Source organism: Podarcis filfolensis (genome assembly GCF_964270895.1).
Source record: "Podarcis filfolensis genome assembly, chromosome: 13".
NCBI lineage: Eukaryota > Metazoa > Chordata > Lepidosauria > Squamata > Lacertidae > Podarcis > Podarcis filfolensis.
The window spans coordinates 46,976,832-46,993,601 of record NC_139615.1 but is presented as its reverse complement, the minus strand read 5'-3'; the positions used below and the strand labels follow the sequence as shown (position 1 = coordinate 46,993,601).

Below are 16,770 nucleotides of genomic sequence, written 5' to 3'. Positions count from 1 at the left end.
GCTGTTATAGCCATTATTCAGTTATAATGAATCTTTGCAGGGGGAAGTGTGCTTTCTGATCTGTGCCCTGGTTTCCCCTTAAAAAGATGGCGCTAATTCTTCGGTCTTCTGATCAATCAGCTCTATAGAACTTTCAATATCTTTCCATTCTACAGCTTACAATTGGTTTATCATGCATGGTTGTAAAAGGCTTTTTATGGTGATCCCACCCAGTAACACCAATTTCTCACTTCAAGAACTGGAGATAATTCTTGTGTTGTGAAAGCTGCCATAGATTTTCTCATTTTGGGGAGGATGATGAGTTCTTAAGATGAACTGGCAGCGGCGTAGCGTGGGTTGTCAGCACCCGGGGCAAGGCAAGTAATTTGCGCCCCCTAACCCGGGGCAAGGCGAGTAATTTGCGCCCCCTAACCCCTAACCTGCCGCTGCTGCCAGCTTCTTCTTGCTGCTGCCTGGGCTGGGGTATTTACGGTAAGGTAGGCACGGCGGTGGCGGCGGGTCCGTGTCAGGTGATCTGAGGCGAGTTGCCGCTGGCGCTGCCGCCCAAACGACGCCGCTTGCCCGGAGGAGGGCAGAGAGGCGAGGAAAATGCAGCATGGCCCAGCAGCTGCAGCAGCAGCGGCGGCGGCGGGGCTGTGAGGAGGGGCTGCCTGGCGCGCCCTCCGCGGCCCTGACGCGCGGGGACCGCGGTGAGCGCTGAGAGCTGCTGCCTGCCGAACGCCTTCAGCCCGGACGCACGCACAGCTCGTCGGTTCCGCGAGACATGGGGCTCTGCTACAGCCTGCGCCCGAGGCTCTTCGGCGACTCCGGAGGCGGCGAGCGCGCCCCCCCAGATGTTGCGCCCGGTGCGGCCGGCCCCCCCTGCACCCCCCACGCTACGCCACTGTGAACTGGAACCAAGACACAGTCTCCTTGCATCTGACATCAAAGGGATTTTGGCGTTCTGAAGACAATTCAAATGAACAGCTAATTACAAGTCTTCTCTTTCTGAGTAAGATACAGTGGCAGAGAAACCCTCTCCGTCACCTGGGGCGGGACACCAAGGGGCGGGGTGAACCACCCGATGACGCATGCTTGATGTCCATACGGACTGCACATTCATGGCAGCCCGTACAGACGCCCGTACGGATGCCATGTGTGAGCATCAGCCCATACGGATGCCATGGAGACTCGGCACGGGAGGTGCCTGCACTGACTGCGTACACACCCTCCGCCACTCTACAACTGGAGGGAGGCAGTGGGCCATCTTGTCACACACCCCAGTGGTGCCCGGGGTGCCCTGCACCCTCCACCCCCCCTTTGTAAGCCCCTGGTAAGTTGATTGATGATGATAATAATAATAATAATAATAATAATAATAATAATAATAATAATATTATTATTTTATGATTTGTACCCCGCCCATCTGGCTGGGCTTCCCCAGCCACTCTGGGCAGCTTCCAACAAATATTTAAAATACATTAAAATGTCACACATTAAAAATTTCCCTGAACAGGGCTGCCTTCAGATGTCTTCTGAATGTCAGGTAGTTGTTTATCTCTTTGACATCTGATGGGAGGGCATTCCACAGGGCGGGCCCCACTACCGAGAAGGCCCTTTGCCTGGTTCTCTGTAGCTTTGCTTCTTGCAGTGAGGGAACTGCCAGAAGGCCCTCGGCACTGGACCTCAGCATCCGGGCAGAATGATGGGGGTGGAAACGCTCCTTCAGGTACACTGGGCCGAGGCCGTTTAGGGCTTTAAAGGTCAGCACCAACACTTTGAATTGTGCTGGGAGCCAATGCAGGTCTTTCAAGTCCGGTGTAATGTAGTCTCGGTGGCCACCCCCAATCACCAGTCTAGCTGCCGCATTCTGGATTAGTTGTAGTTCCTGAGTCACCTTCAAAGGTAGCCTCACATAGAGTGCATTGCAGTAGTCCAAGCGGGAGATAACTAGAGCATGCACCACTCTGGTGAGACAGTCTGCAGGCAGGTAGGGTCTCAGCCTGTGTACCAGATGGAGCTAGTAGACAGCTGCCCTGGATACAGAATTGACCTGCGCCTCCATGGACAGCTGTGAGTCCAAAATGACTCCCAGACTGCGCACCTGGTCCTTCAGGGGCACAGTTACCCCATTCAGGACCAGGGAGTCCTCCACACCAACCTGCCCCAAGAACAGTACTTCTGTCTTGTCAGGATTCAACCTGATTGAGCAGGCAGTTCCTATGTAACTTCAGACAATCTGATGGTAGTTCTCTTGTTCCAGTTCAATATGGTTTCCATGGAAAGAACATTGGTTGCCCTTAGCTGGGAGAAAGACTCTACTAATTCTCATATCATTGGCTTTTGACACAATTGACCATTAAATACTTCTGAAAAACTTATCTGGGAAGGGACTCTGCATTGGAGTGGTTTCATTCTAGCTCTGTGCCTAACAATTTTCTCAACTTGACTAGCAATGTGGGGTCGGCTCCTTTTTATACTATATCTGCTAAATATAAGGAACTGTCATTAAAGTTGATTCATGAGCAGGGCCAAGTATGGTTTGATGAGGCCCTAAGCTCCTGAAGGTAATGGGGCCCTTTATATGTCCACTTGTCCTTTGTCAACAACTTGTCGCTGCTTTTTGTGTTGAATATCTGCTATATGGTAATTTATGGACCTAATAGGTATCTAAAGCCATTTGTGCATAACAAAATATGTATTTCATCAATGTTATTGTTGAACTTAAATACAATTAAGAAGTATATTACTAGTGAAATACAATTAAGAAGAAGTATATTAATAGTGAAATAATTATTATGCTCTAACTGAAAATGATTTTTTATTCATAACAAACTTAATAATGCAAACACATTTGGCAATAACAAAAGTTCCTTTAGAAACACAATTTACAAAGACTCATAATCTAGTCTCTAGAAACTTGCTATAACATGAAATAGTAAGTCTGAGAACAAAGGTACCACTGTATGTAGAAATGAGCAAACCAGTGATATTTTGGGAGCAGGCTAGCAGGCGGGGCCCATTACTTACATCATAGGAGCCTACACAACACAAAAAACTATTGCTGTGTGTAGGTTTTATTTTATTTGTTTTTTATGTTATATTTTGGAAATATACATCCAGGTTTTTTTCCTTTAATTTTTTTTGAGGGCCCCCAAGAGAGTGGGGCCCTAGGCTATAGCTAGTTTAGCTTATACGTAAATCCGGCACTGTTCATGAGTGGTATATGAATCCTAGAAGTCTTATAGATAAATTCATCTGCATTCCCAAGGTGCTGGATGCAACGTTCAGAAAGTGATAATACCTCCACTTAGGGTTGGGTTGTACTAGAGTGCAAGAATTTTGGTCAATGATATTCAGACAAGTTGATAAGATCTTAAACTGCCACCCTAATCCCAGCTTCTCAGTTAGCACTTTTATCTATGTTTGACAATAACTTACATAATAAAGACTTGCTTAGAGCAGCTAGAATGACCATTGCACAGTTTTGGAAAAAAATAGATGGGGCCAGTCTTACTACTTGACACACTAATGTGTGGGGATATTGCCCTGATGGGAAAACTAACAAATGAGCTGAGAGTCCTTAGGGGCCAAAGAAAAAAGTATGACTTCATGTCTGAGTGGTCTGACTTTATTTAATTTGTAAGCAAGGAGGAACATGGCCAAGGACCCTCCACAGTCTTGAACAAATATAGTAGATACAGTTTCTCAGGGCACTCCAATACTTTACCTGCGTCTAATGGGGTTCATGGGGACGCGGGTGGCGCTGTGCGTTAAACCACAGAGCCTAGGACTTGCCGATCAGAAGGTCGGCGGTTCGAATCCCCGCGACGGGGTGAGCTCCCATTGCTCGGTCCCTGCTCCTGCCAACCTAGCAGTTTGAAAGCACGTCAAAGTGCAAGTAGATAAATAGGTACCACTCCGGCAGGAAGGTAAACGGCATTTCCATGCGCTGCTCTGGTTCTCCAGAAGTGGCTTAGTCATGCTGGCCACATGACCCGGAAGCTGTACGCTGGCTCCCTAGGCCAGTAAAGCGAGATGGGCGCCACAACCCCAGAGTCGGTCACAACTGGACCTAATGGTCAGGGGTACCTTTACCTTTACCTAATGGGGTTCATGTTTCGTAACCTTATCTTGTTTAACCATTACATCTATTTTATAAATGGTTCTAGTCGCTACCTTCCATGCATCCACATACATGTGGCTTGTTTATTTTGGTTTTATTTTATAATTGTATATGGACTATGTATATTGTGGTCAAATCCTGTTTAATAACATTGTATTCTGAAGAATCACACATTGTTTTGAAAATTAATTTAATATTTATTTTTTTAATATTCTCAACTCTTTAGGTAAATGAATACTTCGTTCCATCAAGAAGTATCTCAAAGGATCTCACATTGCTGTCTTAATTTGTTTTGACTTGCTTCCTTCTAGTGGGCGGTGGGGTCTCTCCAGCATATTAGACCCTGAAACTCTGGCAGTGGAACCTGGGAATTATGGGGTGGTGAATGGTAAATTAGAAGGTAGAGCGTATATGGATAGGGTCTAAGGCATCTGGAGCAGAAGATGTTAGCTGGACCATCCCAAGGAAAGCCTAGCTTCAGTGCCTGAGGGATAAGTCAGGTGGACACGGGGGCACAGCAAACATCTGACACTCTCAATCCAAACTCAAAAGCTTGTCTCTTTGATTCTCTCTTTCCACCCTGAAATATCACTCCTTCTCTTGAGGACCATAAGAAAGTTAAAACACTGGTGCTTTATGTCAGACTCCAAAATCTTGAAATCCTACTCCCAGTTGTACAGTCATACCTCGGCTTGAATGTGCTTCAGGTTGAGTGCGTTCGAGTTGCGCTCCGCGGCAACCCAGAAGTAACAGAGTGCGTTACTTCCGGGTTTTGCCGCTTGCGCATACGCAGATGCTCAAAATGACGTCACGCACATGTGCAGAAGCGACGAAAAGCGATGCACGCGTGCGCAGACGTGCCGTACTAGTTATGTTTGCTTCTAGATGCGAACGGGGCTCTGGAACAGATCCCGTTCGTATCCAGAGGTATTACTGTATAGAGGCACTCCTGTTTCTTTACTCATGTGACTCTTATTAATTTCTCCCAAACATTCCCACATTGTCATGCAAGCAACACTTTCTGATAGAAAATATGCAGTCTACACTTCTTACCCAGCTAAAGTAAGTCATCCTAAAGTCTCCTTCTGGTGGCGTGAGTTTGCTTATAGAATCACCATCAACATTTAACCTGAAGTGAAAGCTGAACCAAATGTAGTTTCTCCTCCAGTGAAGCACCATAGGATCTTCAAGTGAAGCCACAATTAGTTCAGTACAATCTAGCCTCTGCAGATCTATAGGATTTCAGTAAATGTCACGTAAATTGAAGCATGAAGCTAATTAGAAGGGGTTTTGTCAGGCAAGACTTTGGAGGAATTTCATGGTACATCAAAAGGGTTTCAATATGAATAGCAATATTTCTTGATCTCTATGCATTTTATGTATAGCCATTGTTTGGCCTCAGAGTGGGATATTTGTGTAATAATCTTTTGCAAATCCTCAATGAAGCATATAACTAAGGTGTACATTTTTTTTTAAAAAAGACATGAATCAGTATGGTAGGGATTTTGCTAATGCCCAACCCACACTGCTGCCTCCCTTCATGAGCTGACAGATGTGATCTTGACTGTGGTGTTGGAAACCTCCATTCTCATTATCCTGAAGGAATTCAAGGTCCATGCTGAAGCTTACTCAGGCATAGGCAAACTCGGCCCTCCAGATGTTTTGAGACTACAAGTCCCACCATCCCTGACCACTGGTCCTGTTAGCTAGGGATGATGGGAGCTGTAGTCCCCAACGATCTGGAGGGCCAAGTTTGCCTATGCCTGAGCTTAGTTGTCTGGTGCACCTCAGAATTTCCTGGCCTACTGAACTACCATGAGCCTGTGTCAGGTTATATTTGGTCCAACACATCTGGCAGGTCAAAGACTTGATTTTCTTTTTCATGTGTTGTTGTTGAGCTGGGATGGGGAGTTTATTATGATTGGGGAATTCTGATATGTTCCCTATGTCAGAAGAGATTACCACAAGTTAGCTTTAGTCTCATGGTGGTTCCAGTATCTGTGGGGTATGTGTGTGTTGGTCTACATATTTCAAAATGAACTAAATAAAAGCTAATAATCCAACTGTATTTAAATAATTCATTACACACCTTTAAAATAAAGATATAAACTATGCAGTTATAGTGTACAAAATCTGATAAATGCTGTCCATCTGTCAAAAAAGTAGTCCCATTTTTCATTATTTGCTTTTCTCATTTTGGTCATGGCTGCAAGATCCCACATTTTTATGATCCGTTCTTTTCAATTTGGTACTTTAGATGGTTTCTAGTACCTAGGATATATCAATCTAGCAGCTGCTAACATGTTCTCAGTGTTCACTTTAAAAAATAATGGATCAAGACTTATAAACCAAGGATTTTTTCCATTAAAGTGTTTATTCTCCTTCAATACTTTCCCCGCAAAGGGACATGTCTATCATATATGATGAAGGCATATTACTTTTAACAGATTATTTTTCTGGTGTATCCAGAGATTCTGCTGTTCTTGTTTTTATCATGAGTATGCTGCTGTTTTGGCTTAAATCTGTTAGAAATCGTATAATGTTATTGTAGCGTTTTAATTTTATCATGTTGTTAGATACCTTGGATACCTGTGTGGAAAGTAAATAAATATACAGATATCATTGGTGATAATGTCTCTGCCATGCTATCTAGCTCTACCTTCCTTATTTCAATTATATTAAAATAGGCATCATATGTATAAATGCAAGTCTCGTTCTGCTTTGGAAAATGATTACACACACTTCGATACTCAAGATTTCCCCACCATTAGGTGAAGTCCCTGGCCCATATGGTTTAATTGTGAAACTAGTCTCTTCAACCATAGCATCTGGAGTAGACAGTATCCAAGCATTCCTACAAGGCCAATGCATGAAGTGGTGGTGACAGTGTTATATTAATTTCCAAATGTAGTTCACAATAATCAAATAATAATAGGAATTCAAGGAGGACTGGGATAACGCAGGTAACAAATACCACCTCCACCTGGCAGAGTCATGGCAGTGGGATGGCCAAGGCAGCATCTCAAGCAGTGAAACGGGATGTACCAGCCCTGCCCCTAGCACACAGACTACCATCCTGCAACCCTGAGTTGAAGACTAGATTGAATGTGTGACCTGTCCTATATGTTGGATCAATGAAAACCAAGACAGCCCCATAGTTGTCATCATCACCATAAACTTTGTTGCGCTAGCCAAAGGCCATGGCATCATTCACAAAGGGAACAAAAGGAAAAGCAACAATAACCATAAAATCCATAAAAACATCAGGCACTGCAAGTACAATAAACCACGATCACGTCTCCTAAAAATTATTTGTTGCATATGATAGAATAGCAAGGGGTTCTCAGGTAGAATGGGCCAGCTTAAATGTCCGAATCACCTTTGCAATTGACCACTATTTTATTTAGTTCTTTTCTCCTGATCTTCTTAGCTGCCAACGCATATAGTGCTACTTTATAAGTTACGAAGTCATCAGTATCACTCAGCAGCCATTTCAACCTTTCTGCCCTGTTCGAGTGTGTTCCATTCGTGAGAAGGGGTTTTATAAATCGGTCTCTTGGGCATTGCAATAAATAGTGGTACAGGTCCTCTACGCAAGGTTGCCCACACAGACAAAGTCTCTCCTTGTATTGTACTTTGCTGTACCGACCATCCACCACCACCAAGCGCATCAATTGGAATCGTAATTCTGTAAAAGCGATTCTTAGTATGGCAAATGGGAGCTTTGTTAAACAACTAGCTCAGCTGTGCTCCATTTTGATAAGTGGGAACCACAGTGAACTTTTGGTAGAGGCAATCATGGTTAAATCGCTTTCTGCATTGGACCTGAAGAGACAATCTCTTAAGTGTCATGGAAGTGCCATCTCTTAAGTGTCATGGAATATCCTAAGTTGTCATGGAAACAATAAAGTTTCAAGCTGGCCCTACATGGCAGGCCTCAGCATGGATGCTGAAGTTACCCAGGATCAAGACACTGGAGTTGTCCAACATCACACCTGAGGCTACCTCAGCCTAAGGAGCCAGTGCAACCATACCAATAGCAGCCAAAATTTGTCTCTTTAGCCCAGTTACCAGGTACAGATATTCATAGATTGGTCCATTGTGGAGGATAGATAGATATTTAGATAGAATATCTATCCATGCATAGATCCTCCTTGTATATAGTTGAAACTACTATGGAAAAAAGAAACTGAAGTTTTTATGATGATTGAAGATTTGCCATGTCAATCCTGACAATGACATCATCAGAATGCACATGGATTGTGACAACAATAAGCTGTGAGGTGGAATTTTTATCCCCTTTTTCTTTGCTGGTACAGGTTGAAGGACTGTTTTCATTTGCAAGCTTTATGATGTGCTACTAGTTTCACCCTTTTGAAGAGCTGGCTCTTGGAAATGTCCTGTCTGATTCCCATGGACCTCAAGAGAGTGAAGAAACTTCAGGCCTTGGTCAATTTATACAGCCAAGATCCTGGGCTTGTGGGTGACAGGCAGCTTGCTGTATTGCGGACCCACGTGGAGAATATATTACAAACTCACACAGGTGCCTCTGGGAGAAAGGTACTTGAGGAGGAAGAGATAGTTGAGGCCACAAACTGTGATGAAAGTGATGTCGAAACGGATGAGGACAATGAGATTGTTGAACCCGACCAAGATATTCTCCAAGAAATGGGAGATGAAAATGTGAGACTAACCAGCGAGATGATGGATCAGGCTGATGAAAAGCGGGAAGAGGCTTTTGACGCAGTTGATAAAGGCAATCTCCAAAGAGCCATTGAATTGTTTACCGATGCCATCAAGTTGAACCCCCAGTCCAGTGTCACATATGTGAACCGAGCGAGCACCTTTGTGAAACTAAAGAAACCTAATGCAGCCATCAGAGACTGTAAGAAGGCCTCTGAACTGAACCGGAAATCTGCACAGCCATATAAATGGCAAGGGAAGGCTCATATGCTCCTAGGGCATTGGGAGAAAGCTGCTGAAGACTTCGCTATGGCTTGCAAACTTGATCGTGATGAGGAAACTCACGCTTTGCTTCAGGTGGTGCAACTGAAACTCCAGAGACTCAAGGAGTTTCATCACAAATGTGAGCAAAAGCGAGAGTTAAAGGAAATTCACAGAAGGTTAGAAAGAGTCAGATTGTCCCTGGAAGAGCAAGAGCGAGTCCCGAGAGAGGAGAATCCCTGGGATGAAATGGCCAGAGCAGGTCGGAAACATCTCAAATCTTTCCTTACCCTTTTAGATCCCCGGGTAATGATGGCATTCCTGGATGTGGTCTGGAATCCTGAAAACATCTACAAATACCGAAAGAAAAATGTGATAACTAAGTTCACTCGCAAACATTAATTTGAAGGTCAACTACATGTGGCCTGATAACTAAATAAACTCACACATAGAAAGAAATGTAAATATCTCATTATTTTCTTTCTCTCCTTTTTGCAAAACTAGTTATGAAATTATGAATAACTTTAATGAGATAGTTCCATATGTAGTGCAAATAAACAAAACAATGTAAGAAAACGGGATATGCAAGTATTTGGGGTTCTGCAGTCATGAATTAAAATGCTAACAGCAAATGTTGAAGTGAATAAATGATTTTAAATAAGCACTTTCACAGGTGTAGTGAAACTTAATTCAAGATTAATTTGTGCTTCCCTAGGGTAATTTGAACACTCATCCTAAATGGATGGACTCAAATCTACCTTAAGTTATTGTTTCCATTAAAACAAATGGAACAGTCATTGCTACTTTGAATCACATTGCTTTCAATTGTACATAGTTATACTCAGCTTTAGTTGGAGTTAGTTTGAACAATTTGATCTTTATGGATTCTGGTAGGAACCTGCCTACGAGAATCTTGGATCAATCTGCTGATAGGAATGTAGCTATCTGGCTGATTTCACACTTCTCCAATTGCCACAACACTGTTAAGCACCTTGGAGTCAAAGGGGGAAGCAGAAAACCTTCTGCATCTCTTGTATCATCTTATAAATAATAGTACATCCTGACAATTAATAGATTACACCCCACTGGGAAATTAATAGGTTTCAGGTGCTCCCAAATCAGATTTTCCCCTCGAGAGTCACACATGTGCATGACAAAAAAATAAACCCAAATTGGGGGGGGGGGAATTATCAGCCAAATATTTTAGCCCAGCTCTAGGCTGATGCCGTTATTTTGGAGTATCTCCCATTATTTTGATCAAAAGTGTTTCAGAGCGTGACCTAAGAGAGTTTGCTTGCCAGTGACTTCCATTCGTGGCTCTGGGGCTAGCTGATCTTAGGAAATTGAGGGAGCAGAGGACCTAGGCAACCACAGCAAGATTTAAATGCATGATAGAGGTTTGCCAGGGACGCGGGTGGCGCTGTGGGTTAAACCACAGAGCCTAGGACTTGCCGATCAGAAGGTTGGTGGTTCAAATCTGCGCAACGGGGTGAGCTCCCGTTGCTCAGTCCCTGCTCCTGCCAACCTAGCAGTTCGAAAGCACGTCAAAGTGCAAGTAGATCAATAGGTACCGCTCCGGCGGAAAGGTAAACGGCATTTCTGTGCGCTGCTCTGGTTTGCCAGAAGCGGCTTAGTCATGCTGGCCACATGACCCGGAAGCTATACGCCGGCTCCCTCGGCCAATAAAGCGAGATGAGCGCAGCAACCCCAGAGTCAGCCATGACTGGACCTAATGGTCAGGGGTCCCTTTACCTTTTAGAGGTTTGCCAAGGGAATGATGCCCAACACAATTCAGTTTGTTGTCTTTTTGAGGGACTATGAAACCATGTGCAATCTTATCCCACTGACCTCTTATAATGATTCACATAACTCTTATTGTGTAAACCACGTTGTCAACACCTTAGCAGAGTTCTCTTTTCTAGCACGTGTTAGAGGCCTTGCTTCTTTGGAATGGGGGGAGCTAGGATTTTTCTTTTCTTTTTTTTGTTTTGCTCCCCCTCTTTTCTTCCCTTCTATTTTGAATTCACCGTGGGGGTATAAGCATAGTTCCAAACAGAGCAAGAGTTTTCAGATAAAGGTACCCGTGCCTCAATAACAAGGAGTACCCAAATCCTGATGTTAGTGAACTTTGTCAGCGTCACTAGTTAGCGATGGTTTTTAAAAAAATTACTGTGGAGATATGCTTGTATGTGGCCATTGGACCTGGTATTTCATGTTTAGACAACCATCTTAGGTAGCTCACACCAACCTCAGACTTGGAATCAGGTTCCACTGCAGGCAGGCTGACATATTTTCACATAGAGCCTATATGCAGGCAGACTTGAGTTTGCCATGGTGTGCTCAAGAGGCAACTGCAGACATCACAGCACCCCAACACATATTTGCAAGTAAGCACTTGTCACATTCACACTTCAGAGTTTCAATTCTCAAAACATCTTACACGCATTAAAAAAAGCAATGTGTTAAGTGATCCTTTCATTGGGATTACCGGGCATTTTTTATTAGTTGTTTCGATGAGTTATGGGTTTTTTAAAAGCACAGGGTGATGCCTCCTGGGCCACACAGTTAACTGGATGTATATCCCAGAACTCTCAAAACATTGCCCTCCAGTTCTACACTTCAGTGGAATGTTGGACAAGCTACCATTCAGGAAACTTGCCTGGAGTTGCTGGTTTTCTCACTGATGAATTCTTAATAAACTTCCCCAAAAGTATGAAAGCCAGTGAACTATGAAAGTATGAAAGCCTTAGTTGAATGACCTGACCAACTGAACTGATTAAAACTTGCAGCAGCCATGCTTCAAACAGATAACAAAAGCTTGGCAACCACGTCTCCTGTTGCATTTATTTCAGTACTAAAGGATGATGTGCATAGATACACATTCTAATGCAGCATTTTCTAAAAAACAACAACTATTAGGTTGTCAATACCTGGAAAGTCAACTTCAACACTGCAGTGATGTCATAATGTATGACATCAGCAGAACTTGACATAAACCAAACTGCCATAGCGACTGATACTTTCAAAGTTCTGCGGCTTTAGATAAAGTACAGCAGCGGGACCACATGGAGGGACACATGAGAGATGAGGCCCTTTTCCCCTCCATGATAGAAGTGATTTTCTAATTCAGCCACTGTCTGTACATGAGCCTTACTTTTTTAAAAAATATTTGCCCTAAGAGAGGCAGTTTACTATATCCAGCTGGTCATCCAAGCTTCTAGCTGGACGGGGCACCATGGATGCTAAAAATGTTGGTGACCTTCAAGCTTTGCTCAGTCTGTACAAACAGGATCCAACGCTCTTGAGAGCAAAACAACTGAGCTTCCTAAGAGATTCGTTGGAGAGCATGGGGGACACCATTTCGGGTTTCCAGAGAATTGAAGCCTTTCCTCTGAGACTTGGCAAAGAGGAAGGGAAACCACCCGAGCAGCTTACCAGTGAGGAGAGTGATTTAGAGTTGGATGATGATGGAATGATCAAACCAGATGAAGATGAACCCCAGGAAATGGGAGATGAAAATGTGGAGGTTACAAATGATATGAAAAGCAAAGCTGAGGAGAAGAAGGAGGAGGCATATGCTTTCCTAGAGGCAGGAGAACTGCAGAATGCTATTGATCTTTTTACAGAGGCTATCAAGTTGAATCCCCAGTCACCGCTCCTGTATGCCAACCGAGCCAGTGTCTTTGTCAAATTGCAGAAGCCCAATGCTGCCATTAGAGACTGCAACAAAGCATCCGAGCTCAACCCTGATGATGCACAGGCCTACAAGTGGAGAGGGAAAGCACATATGCTTTTGGGTCACTGGGAAGAAGCTGCTGAAGACCTTGCGTTAGCCTGTATATGGGATTATGATGAAGACACCAATGCCCTGCTAAAGGAAGTGCAACCCAAGGCCCTGAAGATGATCGAACACCACACCAAATATAAAAGAAAGCGAACCCTGAAGAAGATCCAGAAGATCCAGGCAACTCTGGACTGGATTAAGAGTATCCTGGAAGAACAAGAAAAGGCACAGAATGAGGAAAATATTTGGCAGTGGATGACTCGAGCCTGTCGGAGGTACTTGGACTTTTTTATGGCTGTTATGGATCCTAGAATTATCCTGGCCTGGCTGGACGTAACCTGGAACCCAAGCAATATCTCCAAATACCGGGACAACCACAAGTTTATGAAGTTCATTGGTCAGGTTGACTGAAAGTTGAGGCCAGCCATAAATAAACCTTTCATTAAATTAAATTGTAGTGAGTGGCACCATGCGATGTTTCCTTTTAATGGCTTGAATTGAATATTTGTGTACATTTGAATTTAACCCAGAGACCTCAAACTTAAAGGGGTTTCAGAGTGGGTTTCACCACTCAGCAGAAGCCCAAAGGTTAGGACTAGTGACTAGCTTCTAAGAATACTCCTTGCCATATAAACCGTCTATATCTTGCCTGCCCAGATTCCTTTCCTAGGATGGCATCTACAGCGGTGGAGGAAGCCGCTTGGGCCCCTGGGGTGGCAGGGCAGGCCGCCCATAAGAGCGGGCTGCGCCACGGGGCGTGGCTCGGGCGCACTGTAGGCCCCAAGGTGAGTGCCGCCTGGCATTTTGTCACCCCCCTCAGTGGTGACACCCAGGGCTACTCACCCCCACCATACCTCCCTCCCTCCGCCCCTGTGCATCTATCACAATCACCTCTCCACAGTCCCCCATGCCTGAGCACTCTTTACAGCTCCCAATGTCTTTCCATCCAAGCTCGCTTCCTGTTTTTCTCTGCTTGCCCTCCAAAATCTCTCATACGCCATGGCGTCTGTGCCCCACCCCAATTCTGTCTGTCTCTGCCACACACATTAGCAGCCAATGCTAGCAGGACTTCGCATGCTGCCCAATCTCTTTGACACCCACATTGCCAATTTAAGTGAAGCAGCAGAGAGTTAAACCGCATAGTAGCCAATCTCTTCTAAGGGCATCTCTTCATAGCCCAATATATAGTTCAGCTACTTATGTGAAAGGTTGTAGGCACTCAATGGGCCCCAAAGGTGTGATATGATGCCTTCCACAGATTTAGACTGATACGCTTGGTACCAAAATGGCATACTCAAAGCCAGAAAAGTTTTGTGTTGGAGGGAGGGAGGGAGGGAGGTGAGAGGAAAATGGTACAACACAAGGAGAAACTATTGCAACATGATGCAAGCAAGCAAACAGATTCCAAATGAATGCATTTAATTTAATAATTTAACAATAGAATAAAATAAAAACAACCCCCTGAGATGCAGGCATCTCAACACATGATTCCCCCCCATCCAATCTGAAACCAGACCCTGCTTGCATTTGCAAATGTTCTAGCAGTTGCTGCACCACTTAGTTAAAATGTTTGCATGGCTTCAAGGTATCTCCAACATGGACTTCACAATACAATAAGCTACTAACACAAACAAAAAACAAAAAAGGGGTAGAGAAAATCAAGGATAAATAATAATAAAAAAACAAGGGGTTGGCAAGCAAAAGGGGGGAAGCAATAATGGCTTTAATCCAATATTTTTGCTTAACTGGTTTGTGGAATGGGTTCCTTATCTCACTGCTGTTGTTGTTGTTACTTCAAACCTTATGTTGCACAGAAGAACTCGCAAAACTCAGATCGAATCCAAATCCTTTTACAGAAAGTGGCATCGGAAACACCAATGGTAGCAGCTGCTGGGAAACGAATGTTTGTGTTGCCCACATTTTTGGTAGATTATTTAAGACAAATTCCCTTATGTTGTTGTTAGTCGGCTGTTAGAGTAAGAATGAGCAGATGGTTAATCAATCTCAAAATGCCCTTCAGGATCTAGAAACAGCTGTGTACGGTCAGTGCTAGTAAACCCATCCAGAGTAAATGTGAATGGGGAAAACACACAGCATGGAAGCATGATAATTTACACAGAACGCTACAGTGAGATTTGCCAGTATGCAAACATTTCTTAAGCGGTGAACTTTCCAGAATCAACTCAGCTAGCAATTATGTTGTAATTCTGTAGTTCTCCAGTGTACAAGTCTATGTTAAATACCACTGCCACCAATAGACTTTTGAGGCATCTCCCTAATAATATTAAAGTTACATTATCTTTTGCTAAGTGCTAAATTACAAATGAAACATTTCTTCTGTACAGTTATCCTAGCAAATATTTTATGATCTCATACTGCTGCATTAGCCATACTATCAAAATATGTGTTATTTTTTTCCTGCCTTCTACCCCTTTGTATAGTGTGCTTGTATAAATGAGATTTTCCTAAATGTAACAAATCACATTGTTCTCATAAACCCAGAAGTGGCTTGCTGGGCATGGGGGAGTTAAATTACCTTCTTCTTGCTGCATGTCTATTGATTGCTGAAATATGGAAAGCATTGTCTGAATTTAACACCTCGTTATGGTGAAGTAATACTGTATACAGAAAATTGTGTTACATGAAAAACTTACCTGGTACACCCATTTCTTGAAAGTTGCAAAAAACAGTAAGGTGCAAATGAATGTTGCTGAAGGATTATCTATTTTGCAGTCAATCAAACTGCCCTCCCTGTTCTTTCCCCAAACCCTTTATCTACAAAGGGGTTGTCTAGGAACACATTAATTTTAGTTAATTCCAGGCTTGTCCTCCCTCATTTAGCTGAAGTTATGCTGAATGTTGATGCTCCCCTTTCAAAATCTTTTGCTGTCAGCTGTCTGTCAGAAAGACAAAACATGTGAGTGCCACTATCTGTTAAGTTTGGGGCAGCTGCCTGCTGTGAGCAGCTGACCAGACATGCAAAGAATCTCATTTCATATCCCAAACCAGAGAAATACATCAGGTGGAATGATGCTCTGCTTGTCTTACAGAAAAGCATTGCAAATTGGACAAACACAATTAGGGTTAACAGAGCTTTCGGTCCTCACTGCCCCAAGAGCATGCTTCTATGGAAAAAGGAGGAAAGGTTGTTCCTTCTCATCAAAAGATCTGCCAACAGGGCAGAGGATGGGAATATACCTAGAAGCTATAATCAGGCTTTGCTCCCTTTCTTCCCTCTCTTACCAACTGGGAGGGAGTTGTGCAGGGAAAATTCTGCTTTATTGAGCAAAAGACTTTCCATGTAACCCGCTTGGGAGTGGAACCCAAAGTGAGTTGGCACAAACACGATACTTTTTATCTAATTATATAGAGCATCTTCTATAGTGAAATGAGAGGTGATTATTGGAGGCATGGCATGATCCAGCAGTGCCGACTTGGGCCCCAGACTGTGGGTGCTCAGGTGGCACCACACTGCAATATCATGACATCTGGCGGTGGCGCAACCACTGGGCCTGCGACTGCGCCTCCACCCCGGGGCCTCTGTTGGGACCCGCTATGGCTGCAGACGCATCTCAGAATCACGGAGTGCCAGAGATATGATGGCAGCCAGCAGCTGGCAGTGCGTAGTGGCAGTGGCAGGGGGCAGAGGCCAGGCACCCACAACAACAAAAATTATGGGTGCCCAGACCCACAGGGCCCACTGGAATTGGCACAAATTATTTAAAATGACACCTGAATTGTGAAGAAATGAAAACTGAAGCTTACTACACATTTTTTTCAACAAAACTTCCTTGAAGGCCCATCCAGTCCATTTCTGTTTTGAAACTTATATAGCCAAGTTAGCAAAATGTCACAGAGTTGATTGCTGCATTGTCCAATGCGTGCCATTGTTCAAGTCAAACCAGCTTCCAACCTGATAACATTTGCTGATAGAATT

The 16,770-nt window shown here is 43.8% G+C and overlaps 2 protein-coding genes across 2 annotated transcripts; both read left to right on the top strand.

The window, feature by feature from the left end:
- The first annotated feature begins 8,307 nt into the window (after nucleotides 1-8,307).
- LOC310747548 (putative protein FAM10A4) lies at nucleotides 8,308-9,508 on the top strand. Its single transcript, XM_083582021.1, has one exon. The coding sequence runs from the start codon at nucleotides 8,501-8,503 to the stop codon at nucleotides 9,449-9,451; it is 951 nt and encodes a 316-aa protein (XP_083438147.1). The 5' UTR covers nucleotides 8,308-8,500; the 3' UTR covers nucleotides 9,452-9,508.
- Nucleotides 9,509-12,069: 2,561 nt separating this feature from the next.
- On the top strand, nucleotides 12,070-13,300 carry LOC310747526 (putative protein FAM10A4). The gene has a single exon (XM_083581989.1). The coding sequence runs from the start codon at nucleotides 12,285-12,287 to the stop codon at nucleotides 13,242-13,244; it is 960 nt and encodes a 319-aa protein (XP_083438115.1). The 5' UTR covers nucleotides 12,070-12,284; the 3' UTR covers nucleotides 13,245-13,300.
- Nucleotides 13,301-16,770: the final 3,470 nt, after the last annotated feature.